Consider the following 12656-nt stretch of genomic DNA (forward strand, 5'->3'; position numbering starts at 1 on the left):
ACGACGGGGCGACGCCATTGGCTGTGACGCCTGTCAAGACTCAAGACGCTTATTTATACACAGCTGTAGTGTGCAACACGTGCGTACCCGCGAGCACATTTACTATTAGGAGGATCGCGGTTTTTACTTTAATTTTCGTCGACATGGGGGTCCACGACAACGCAGATTCGAAATATATTGTTATGGGTACTTCGAGTTTCTCGAAATTAGCACCGAAACGTCCTACTACCGTTGTATTTAACGAAAGTTCGAGCAAAATCCAGAAATTCGAGGATAATCAACAAAACGTGCAAGCAGAGAATACGGATAAAGGAAATATTAGTTTACAACAACAAAGGAAGTCTTTACCGGTCTATAAGCTTCGTAAGCGGTAAGTTACGTATTATTGTTTTTCGTTTTTCGATCGATTATTTACTCCAAATAACGTCTTCAAAGTAGACACGCGGAACATCGTGAACAAAATGGTGAATCTTCGACTATGCAAAGTTGATAACTCGGTTCCTCGTTGTACAGATGGCAGCATTATATGGAATTAGAAACGCGCGTACTGCAAATAATTTGAAAAATTATTTGTTATAAATATCCCCGTGAATGTTAATATTAATATGCGATATTACGTAATTGTATATTTGTCAAACTATATAAATATATTTGCCAATATACAAAATACACAGAGTATAATTAAAGTTAAACGATTCTTTACGAACTATTTGTAAGATACCGTAACATATTTTTCTACTAACTTGAAAAAAAATCTTGGCGTTACTTGTATTAGCATAGAAAATTTTACAGATCCTTGTGAATATTTTAATCAATATATTCCAAATAATGTAAAAAAGAAAGTCGATGAAATTTATCGATATTATTTAGCGAACATTTTTATCGAATACTTAATTCCCTGTACTTAAGTATTTTTTGGTATTCTCGAACAAAACTGGATTTACATTGCAAAGTTATTAAATTATGGATAAGTAATTACAGTAGATGATATATATCGCGATTGTTTAGGATTTTTAAAGTACGTAGCTTATAAGCAGATATAAGTCTGTTTTATTTTCTCTTACCTTTATTTTTTTGAAATTTAGCGAAAAGACAGAAGATTCCGTTTCCTACAAGAAAGTGTTATCATTAGTAAATGTTATGTCATTAAAGCGAACGACATAATAGTTTAACTATTACGCGAACGAGCAAACGTATAACGCGGACACGGAGCAATTCTTTTGCCTACGTCCATAGTTTATCAAAGTTATATGTATTTGGTATAAATTCGCGCGATTAGCGGGTTGCAGTATTTTATAGTTTAACGCGAAAGATAGATCGATAAAACGATTCGATCCTATCTAGTTTTTCCGTCGTAAGACGTTTGAACGGTGGTTTCCACGTGAGCTAACGAACGTTCGTTTCAGGCTACTCGAAGAGATTCGCAGAAACAGCACTCTGATCATCATTGGCGAAACGGGAAGTGGCAAGACCACGCAAATTCCCCAATTGCTGCTCTCGTCCGGTATCGCAGGCAGTATCGGTTGCATCGGTATCACTCAACCTCGAAGAGTAGCCGCGGTGAGCGTGGCTCGCAGAGTTGCACAGGAGCAAGGAGTAGAACCGGGCAAATTGGTCGGTTATTGCGTACGTTTCGAGGACGTGACTTCGTCGCAAACGAGAATCAAGTATCTGACCGACGGAATGATGGTTCGCGAGGCGATGACCGACGAGATTTTATCGGATTATTCGGTGGTGATCCTCGACGAGGCTCACGAACGCTCGGTGCAAACCGACGTATTGCTCGGCGTGGCGAGAAGGGCACAAAATTTACGAAAGCTTAAGAACCTGCCGCCGCTCAAGCTGCTCGTAATGTCAGCCACGATGGACGTCGATAAGTTCGGCAAGTATTTCCAAGCACCGGCAGTGTACTTAGAGGGTCGTCAGCATCCGGTGAAGATTTATCACGCCGTCAAGTCGCAGGAGGACTACGCGTTCTCTGCCCTTGTTACAGCTTTCCAGATTCATCGCGACAATCCTGCTAAGTAAGTTTTTTTTATTCGCTCTGTTCCTACCTTTGCTCGCGTAAAATATGTCATTTTCAAGTAGCGGAAATATTCTCGACGTCGTAGATCTTGTATAGTTTTCGTTTCGCAATATCGATCTTTCTACGATACCTGCAGGTACGAAGAAAAATGACAAGTACGTATGTAGGTAATTATACAAGGTAAGAAGTGAAATTTGCAGTGTGTTGTATAATCGATACACGTACTACCGTTCATAAGTAATTCGGTACCTGGTGCAAATTTCATCGGAGGATTTACATCTTTACCATGTGTCGTCGTAACAAAGGATCATTAATCTTTTACTTGTTTAAACGAAAACAAGAAACACGCCTATATCGTTTTAGCTTCGCGTTTATCTCTAACGAATGGTCGACACCTCGCAAAATCAATTTCGATCGATTATCGATAGATGCAATTTTTATTCAACTTTCCTCACACGCATTATGTATTTGCAATAGTACGGAAACTTAAATTTACGACGGTAGCTTTAAGCGCATAAGCTGCTTATAGCATAGGCAGAATGTTGCCAGAGCGAAATGAAAATTATATACCTCTTTTTAAATGAAATCGTACGCTTCCTATAAATAATTCTCAGAGCGCGCAACATTTTCGGTCCAATTATTCGGTTTATCACCTTACTTTGTACGAAACGATTAATCATCCCTTCAGATAATTCGCGTTTAATACGCGAAAGAAACGCGCTTTCCGAAATGATGATAATCGTAACGAGCTTACGAAGACTCTGACACGTTGTACCGTATTCAACTGAAACGCGTCATCGTGCTACATCGTTTTGTTTCTCTTTCGAGTTTAATTCAAATAGAACTGGATCGCGGCATATCGAAGGAGAATCATGGAGTACTCGTTGCGAATTTTCTCCAATTTTTTAGTTAAACGCGTTCCGCGATACGATAATAGAAACATCGTCGAGCGTAAATTTTTCAGCTTAGTAGGCCATTTGCAAGATGCCCGTGTATTTGCATAACACCGTTACTTTTATTCGATTAGAGGTGAGCAGGTTCGAATACGAAGCCCGAGGAAGTGGGTCAGAAGGAAACAGACGATTTCCAGAAACTTTTTGTCTCTTTTCCAGCGAGGATATTCTGGTTTTTCTAACCGGGCAAGAAGAAATAGAGGCTGCGGCTGCGAGCGCGAGACAAGTAGCCAAACAATTGGATGGACAGGGTTATCCATCGTTGAAGGTGTTTCCATTGTACTCGGCTTTGCCGACGCATCAACAACTGGAAGCCTTCAAACCGTCCGCTCCTGGAACGAGAAAACTGATTTTGTCCACCAACGTGGCCGAAACTTCCGTTACCATCGGCGGTATGTGCGAATCAACGAGATTAGTTTATTTCCGATCTTTTCTGCTATCCCATCGTCTCCAATCTCTTCGGGGCGAATATTTTTCTTTACGTTAGAACGGCTCTAAGAACGTTCTTTCGCGAGATTCGAATCGATACTTTGTTACAACGTATACGTATACTTCTTTAGCTGAAACACACGGACATTTTTTTGATATACGTTTAGATACGATATACGTTTTAGAAAAGGGCAGGACGAAGAAAATATTCTGATCTTCGGTTTCATTGATCTCTGTTAATTCAATTCAATTCGAATTCAATTCAGAGCGTTTTTCGATTCAATTCAGAGCGAAGAAACAAAAAGGGAGAGTAGAAAGAAAGTTAAATAAGTAGATCGAAGCTAGAACGCCAAAGACAGTGTTCGTATACGCATGTACGATGATACGATCGTCGGATTTACGTTGATTATGAATAACGGCGAATTACGAATCCGTCGGTGTTCCTTTTATCATGTCACGATTAAATGCAAATAGAATCAAAATTTCTTTTCTCATTTATGCGGAGCATTTACGAGAAAATGTACAAAGTGTGCAAATTTTCTATACTTACGAAAATGCACATTTTCATAGAATACAAAGAAAGACACGAAACCAAGATAGGAATTTGTTATCGGTTTTTGATCAAAGGATTATGCAGGCTGTTTCGTTCGATTAGAATATCTCACGAGGGACTCGAGTTTACGAAAAACGTGTTTCAACGAAAGCTGTTCGATTCGATCGTACGATTGGTGACATCGTGCAAATTACTTTTACGTAGATGCGGAAAAGCGGGCAAGATTTTAGGGACCAACTTTATTTCTTTTACACGGAACCGTATATCGTTTTTAGTACACTGATCGATCCGTCCCCACGAGAATGTATCAGTCTACGTACGTGGAAGAACCATCGATTCAACTATCGCGATTTCTCGATAAAATTACGCAGGAATTCGACACGTGATCGACACCGGAGTGGTGAAAGCGAGAACTCATCACCCGACCACCGGATTGGATGTGCTCAGGGTGGAAAAAGTGTCAAAGGCACAGGCTTGGCAGAGGACCGGCCGAGCTGGCCGGGAAGCGGCCGGCAAATGTTACAGAAGCTACACCAAGGAGGAATTCGAGAGGATGAAGGAGATGCCTGTGCCAGAGATACAAAGGTGTTCCCTCGCGGGAGTAGCCCTGCAGTTGCTTGCTATCGGGATTGACATCACCACCTTTGATTTTATGGACAAACCACCGAAGGAGGCCGTTGACGTTGCGGTGACCTGTCTGGAAAAATTGGGCGCCGTTAAGGGTGAGTATCGTAGTTTCAACGACGGAAAAATTATACATCAGAATTTCGCTAGATGTTTTGAAAGATGACTAGTAAGGAGAGAGTAGAGTAAAGCTCCTAAAAATATTGTTTCGTGTAAATAAACGAACGTATAGTTTTGTGACGATGATAGGGTGGATCGCACGAACGTCGATATCGCGATACCATTTTATTTTTGTTATTATTGTATATTTATTTCGAATATCGTTAATCGTATAACATCATCGTCATCGAGATCGTATACCGCGTACACACGTACATCTGTATACGTATAAAAGTAGATCGAATAAAATAGAGACAACACGTATAAATAAGCATTGAATAGTTCGATAGTTAGCGCGTCTGTTATTTGATAAATTTGAGTCGCTTTAAAACAGGTAGCGATTACTTGGATAAAATCAAGATGTTCGTGAAACGTCGGATGAATATTTTATAAAAATATAACCTACTCTCAACTAATAACGATCCACTTAAATTTCTCGAGTATTTAAAGGAAAATCGCACAAATAATCGATACTCGTCGTAAATTTAATCAAACTCGTAAATCAAATTTTTATTCGTGCCGCGAATGTTACGCGAGCAATAGTTACCTGTAATTTATTTAGTACGATAGATAGAGGTACTCCGGACTATGTACAAAGTTCAACATGCGAAAATTAAACGCGAAGCTACGAATGTGTCTGTTCGTAGAATTTGCGAAGAGAAACTAGATCGGTCAATTAAGTTTTCGACTATGGTTCGAGTTTGAGTTTCTCGTTCGCGAGATCAGATTGCCGCGCTAATTGAACTAAATCGTTGGAAGATTTCTTTTTCCTAAAACGATTCATTGGCATTCGTAGTCTTCTTAATCGATCTTCCATCTCCGATCTCGATCGTGTGAGAAAATTAAATTACACGAACGCGAAGAAACGGGAGCGTCGCCGCATATTCCGGACGGAAAGAAGATCGATGGATTTCGACTCGAATCTTACGTTTGATTTTTTGTTTCGTTTTGTTTCGTCGGTCGAACAATTCTATCAATTTTCAGAAATTATATGATTTTTTATTTAAAGCGTAAACGATATATCGCGTAATATTACTCTTATATATAGCGTTAATTAACCTTAATATACTATATCGTACGGTATAAAATTCTATACGCGTAAACAATTTCGAAGACACATGGCGTGTCTATCTGTGTGTACGTTTAAATATTTCAATACGGATATTTTTGAGATTTTAAAGGATATTACGTACGTCTAATGTTTTAAAGTACGATATTATACGTATATTTTGCGTCGAAATTTTACGTGCTGTCGAACGTTACGAAATACCGTACCATCTGCATTGATCCTAGATATAATTAAATTAACACGAGATATTTCTATATTACGAGCTATTAGTTTTTGGTAACATCGATATCGTAATGTAATTCAAACAAATTAACATTAATACCGAACAATTTTCGAAAAACGAAGCAAACTATCTCGTTAGATTTTCTTTTGCAATTGTCTGGTTTAAAATCTACCGTTGATTCACTGTTATTAGAATTTCCGATACTTTTAACCACGGATAAGCGAGGCGAAGCATTCCACGTAGAAGCACGGTATTCTATATAGAGAAAAACAACTTAACTCTCGAGTCTTTGGAACGTTTTAATCCATATCATCTCCAGTAGTAAAAAGAAAAAAAAAAAAAAAAAAAAAGAAGAAACGAAAAGTTATGAAAGTAGACTAGCCGGGTAATTAATTACCGTTTTTAGATAAGATTCATCGTGCGTTCCAACGAGAATAAGATCAAGCGTCAAGTGGCATTCCGTATCGATTTTAGGATTTTAGCTGTTCCAGAATGTGTAAGACTCGCCACTACATCCTCTATAATCTCATTTTCTTCGTATCTCGCCATTGATTTTTCCAGCGACGATACAAACCGCGTTTCTAACGCATTCGTGCAGTTGGTATTCGTATCCTCGCAGCTATCGAATTCGAATTATCGCTGTTCGATCATGGACAAACATCCTAAAATATAGGGTAATAATACAGCTTTCGATCGATCTTACGTTTATCGAAAAATAGGAATTCGTCGTAATACGAACGGAGGATTTGATCAAGGCCGATGATTTCTTAAGCGAAACGGAACGAAAGTGCATAGACGATCCATCGTAGATGGAAGTCCTTTGGCTTTCGCGTAACAGTTTCATCGCGATCGTAGAAATACTCGTACGTTGCTCGCGTATACGTGGATTATACGAGTTTGAATTTATGTACAGCGTGTACGATCGAATCGTAAAATTTTGTCAGAATGTCTCGTCGCTCTTCTTCGCTTTGTATCGCTTAGCTGTTTTTGTTCGGTCGTTCGCTTTACCGAAAAATTATCGTTACATTTTTATTTTTTATCGAGTTTTATCGAATAATTTATTTTGCGAGAAAGATCGAACAAGGTCGTAAGTTACAACAAAGCTACATACATATGGACTGCATTATCGTAGACGGGGAATTTCTTTTTATTAGTACGACAAATTGGGAACTGGAGTTTCGCTGCAAACTCTCGAAAAGGAAGATTCTGAATTTCAAATAAGCGACATCAACTCACGGAGGAAATATATCCCCGTCCGCGAAAACAATACGTTCTCCCGCTTTATTTCTTTTTAGAACAGCGATATTTCATATCTCACATGTTGGTTGTTATCGTAACTGTATCGCGTATATCTAAAACGAAAATCGCTGCAACTTTATTCGACGTCGTTTATGTTGTCTGGAAGAGTATAATTCGACCATATATATCATATTTCGATACAGTCTTTTTATATCTATTTGTCTTCTATCGATCACGGGATAGAAAAGTTTCGCGGTAATCGAAGGATATTTTACGAATCTATCGAAACTCGAAACCGATCCGAACCAACTATAAGACGATATCGATCGTCACGATCTATCTTTTAAGCAAAGTAACAAGTAACTTGCGTTTAATTTAATTGTATATTTAATTAGTTTCAAGCTGATCGCAATCTGAACTCTATTCGCGCTTAAAGACAAAAATTGACACTGCTGGAAAAAGTCGCTACCTCGCGGAATATTAAACGGGTATTTAATTTTTGATAAAAAGTTCGTAGCTGCACCTCGACATCGGTGTATCGAAAATACGAAACATCGTAGGTACGTATACGTATATGTATATAAAATAAGACTTTTTCGTTCGACTTTCATGGGAATAGGTTCTCCGCCACAGCTGACTACCCTTGGAAGAACAATGTCCTTGTTTCCGTTGGATCCACGGTTCACCAAGGTGATTCTCGCATCCGCGGAGCATCAGTGTCTCGAAGAAGCCCTCACCGTTGTCGCTCTATTGTCAGGAGAGTCTGTTTTCACTGATCCACCTGCGAAAAGACAGCAAGCTTACGTCGCTAGATCAAGGTATCGGATTTTATCGATGTCTGGCCTCTGTTTCATCGAATATCGTATCCTTTGATACAGCGTAATGCACGCCAATAACTAAGAATTTGCTCATCCGCGTTACCTGTTTCGAGAAATTTTGCGAACGAGTTGTTTCGCGATAACGTCCGTAGATGCATCTTCTAACGAATAAATGATCCTGACACGGCGGAAATCGTAGAAGCAAGCAGCGCTCGAATTTCTCGTTTCGGCACGATTTTCTAAATATTTTCAAAGTAAAGCAAAACCTAATCCGATGTCGCTGAACTCGTCTCCACGTTATCTATAGCGTTGGATAAAACAAATTGCGATTGATTCGACATTGAACGTCAGATTATCCAAAGTGACTTTGTATCTTTAAAATATTTTTTAAATAGAAAAGGAGTTTCGCGAAAACGAGATTTCACGGTACAGCGATCAAATATTTGTCAAAATAAGTATTCACGAATCTAGAGCAAATTCTGTGTATTCGTTTAAACGTAGAACAGATCCGTCTACGATGCGATCGATACTCGCAGCTTGTTACGCTTCTTTCGTTCGTTCCAGATTCGTCTCTCCCGAGGGAGACCACGTCACGTTGCTGAACGTTTTTCGCGCGTACGCCAATACCAAGCAGAAGAAGGTCTGGTGTCACGAGAACTTTCTGCATCACAGGAATCTAGAATACGCCGCGGAGGTGCGACAGCAACTCGCCGCATTGGCGGAACGCGCGAATTTGGAGAAGGCCAGCTGCGGGACGAATACCGAGCAACTCAGGAAAGCGCTCCTCGAGGGTCTCTACGATAATCTCGCTGAATTGCAGAGAGATCAGACTTACATCACCGTGAGTTCGTTTTATTCTTCTCTCTCTCTTTCTTTCTCATTCTGTCTTTTTTTCATGGTATCGCAACGACCGGCGATTTCGAAGTCGCTTGTCCGAATCCAAGGTCCGTTCGACGAACTTTTAGCCGGTGGAACTTTGTCGTTGAAGTAGGTCGATCGAGTACGATACCGTACGTAATTATTCGAACCACGAAAGTCTCAAACTTTTCTCTCTGATCCTACTATAAGGTAAATAAATGTATCCCGTTGATGAAACGCAGTTGACTTTTTACGAGAATAATCGACAGACGGAAGATCGTGGTTATATACGGTTTAAAAGAAACGTGGCACAGGTGGCAGTTTTTACATCGAAGAAACTGCGAACAACGATGAACTTTGCGCTTTTAAATATATACACGTATATAAGAAAATTTTTCTGCCACCTCTAGATAAATACGGATATTATGTACTATTCTCTACATTTATCTTGATTTTGTAAAATCATATATATATATATAATTTTTAGTTCAATCGATTTATCAATTTAAAGAAATCGCTTAATATTTTACGAAGCGATTAGACTATTTACAGCGCAGTAAGCGCAGCGTTTCCGTAAAGCGTATATTGCTTTAATACGTCTTGGGTATCTCGTCGAGACAACGTGTAGATAAAGCGACTTTATTTACGTCTTTCGATGATGTTAGATCGAGGAAATTTTGTCGCATCGTATCGTGGCTCGGTTTTTAACGGGTTAATCGCGTGCCATTGGGCGTCGAACGATCCTTTCTAACTTGTTGCGACAAAGGAAAGCGAGACGGAAAAGTTCACGGTGCAAGAACCTTTTAAACGGACAAAATTGAAGGGAGAGGTGGTATTATTTCGTTGTCATGTCGGAAATTCGAAGCTTAAACGAGTTTCTTTGGAGTATGAGACACGGTTTAAGTAAGCTTTCTCTGCCGGCGACTTGGTAACGAGAATTTAGGAGTAATTGGATTGTTCGTTTGTGTAGGTGAGCTCGAAGCAGCCAGTCGCCATACATCCTTCCTCGACGTTGCACGGCAGCAAGCCACCGTTAATATTGTTCACGGAGGTTGTAGCCACTGGAAGATGTTACCTCCGCGGTTTGTCCGTCATCGACTGCTCGTGGTTGACCGAAAAAGTCATCGGTGTCGGAAAACACGATTAAACGGAATGCCCGTCGTTTCTCTCGTGAAAAAACTTTGCGAGCTTCGTTACGAGCGTTCCCGTTTTTATCCCCGATAGTTGTAATCGGGAGGAACCGATGCAACTCGTTTTTGTACTATGTACAGTTCTTTAATAAAGACGATCATCGTCTTGTCGGAGATGACACGTAGACACGTAAATAAATCGTCCTTCCTTTCGCTCTTATTTACTCAATTTTACTTATCCACGTATCTTGCATTTTAGTTAATATCCTTTGCCAAGCGTTAAGATAACATCGAAAGTAACGTATTCGTCGTTTCGTCGTCGAAGACGTCGAAGAAGACGTTGAAGATCTTTGTCGTCACCGATAGATTTATTATTATAATATTATTATATATCCGGCACAATTTATATATATCGAATAATACGATGATAATTATAAACATTAGCGATAATTAAAAATTATTAAAAAATCAACATTTATAAATAAACTTTTCGAAATATATGACAGACTAGTTACATATTTCATTTATATCTTCAAGTCCACAGTGTTTCCCTTTTCGCGTAAACGCAACCGTTTGTTTTGGAAAGACTTTGCAACGAAATATTTTTGATTTAATGCTTTTTTACGTAGTACTTACTCGATCAATGGCGTTACTCGTGGAATACGATAGTCGGTCGATCTGGCCGCGCTGCGAGTACGCGACTCATTTTATCACGTTTCGGTATACGTTCGGGCCGACTTGTTCAATTTCTTCGCGAATGTTTCGCTCGAGCCGTCGGATCGCTACGAAGATTCGTTCCTCTGATTAAGCAGCCCCCTAAAAAAAAAAGTTTGGCACGGCCGAATCAGGTTACGATGTCTCGTTGGGTATGCGCTGTATCAGGTGTGCCAGGCTTTTTCGTATCTTGCAGCGTACACAGCGTCCCGGAATTTTTCACTGCACGCCGCGTTTGCTTGGCCGAAGGCGCATGGTACCTGCTACGGAAATCTGGCAATTCTCATCGTTGGCCGCAAAAGGTCTATCGGAAGCGGTTCGCTGCTGATTCCGTAGCAACTCCGTGCCAACCGGGCAACGCGGCTCCCGTGGTCGTCGTCCACGCTTGCTTACCCTTCCACCGACGAATCGAGGGCCACTTAAAATCGGCAAATTGGCCGAAAACCTAGTGGCTGTACGTCGCACGATTAATAAGAACGTTAATCCGACGAAATATATAGGTGAAATATATAGGTTATTCGTAGCAGAAAGACGAGAAGCCTCTGAACACTCCGAGTGCTACGTTTACGTACGATGTTACTAACCTTTTTTTTTTTATCTTTATCTCGTTACGTTATATCGATACTGACATTTAACGATAAGAAACGTATTAATTTCAGCGATGTTTATCTTGCGTTTAAACCCGGTACATACATGTACACGTGTCTTACGTGCGCCGGAAAGGTCGAAGCTAGCAGCAGCACTTGGCTACGTTCCGAAGTCATTAGTGGCAAGCTAAAATCGATCGATCATAGCCGTAGCGGCAACCCGGGCATCTATATCGCCCTGGCGATACTTTACGCACAGCGAAACAAAACGGGCCACAGGAGGGATTCGTTGCGATCCGGCAAATACGTAAATCGGACTATTCGCGTTGCTTTCCCGAATCGATCAATTGCGAAGACAATTGGTTAGAGTTATGTAGTTTTCCAAGGGTAATCGCGTTTTCATCGTGCGCGATTCGGACGACCCTGGTTATTCGCGAAACGGTTAATTGACGCAGCGAAAATGGTTTTGTACGACGAGAGCGAACAATCAGGACGCGGAACACAGTCGTCGCACAGTTCGGTACATGTCGTCACAACAGGTGGCTAGCTCGACGAAATATCGTCGCGATCCCATGCATGTAAATGCTCCGCTACCGGCTCCTGTGTACTTTTGACGGATGCCGACGCGTATAATAATCCTACCCTTTTTCCTACGCTTACGCTTACGAGTACAGATGATGAAATACTGTTTAAGTAAACGCATCGGCTAGTCGACGTCGTACATTTCCATCGTGTATCGAACGCAACAAAGTCGCACAGCTGCGTTGAAAACTTTCTCCGTAGACTGCTCAGTCCGTTGGAACCGATGTAACAAAATTGGTTAAAAGGTGCCAAAAAATAACGTTTATATAATTCGTACGATTACGTAGGGGAACCTATTTTATCAAAAAAGGAGAGAGAGAGAGAGAGTTCCTATAATATTAAATTTATATATTACTATACCCCGTTGTACTACGTTTTGACAATTGTACATCACGCTCTTGTTACTTACAAATTAAATATTATCAACCAGATCGTAATTATGCTATATAAGACAGACTAATTGACGATATATCAATTAACGAAATAGTCTAATTATTCTACACGAACGAAAATTAATATTTATTAGTACGATACGAGAAATAATTTAATTTAAACTAATATACATACGTACGTACGATCGATATGGTTTCATCGACCTACGGCTAGTTTATTAAACAAAATGGAGAAATAATTTCTCTTTCTCGTTTCCAATATCCAAGTTAGTTATTTATTTAAGCCGTGTATTACATATT

At 40.0% G+C, this 12656-nt stretch overlaps 1 protein-coding gene across 1 annotated transcript; it reads left to right on the forward strand.

Moving 5' to 3' along the window:
• Position 1: 1 nt before the first annotated feature.
• On the forward strand, positions 2 to 10448 carry Ath (ATP-dependent RNA helicase DHX33). Its single transcript, XM_072005202.1, has 7 exons — positions 2 to 370; positions 1407 to 2024; positions 3139 to 3371; positions 4333 to 4683; positions 7895 to 8093; positions 8658 to 8934; positions 9922 to 10448. Exons 1-7 carry the CDS (start codon positions 144 to 146, stop codon positions 10096 to 10098), a joined length of 2082 nt encoding a protein of 693 aa, XP_071861303.1. The 5' UTR covers positions 2 to 143; the 3' UTR covers positions 10099 to 10448.
• Positions 10449 to 12656: the final 2208 nt, after the last annotated feature.

Source organism: Bombus fervidus, chromosome 6 (assembly GCF_041682495.2).
Source record: "Bombus fervidus isolate BK054 chromosome 6, iyBomFerv1, whole genome shotgun sequence".
Lineage (NCBI taxonomy): Eukaryota > Metazoa > Arthropoda > Insecta > Hymenoptera > Apidae > Bombus > Bombus fervidus.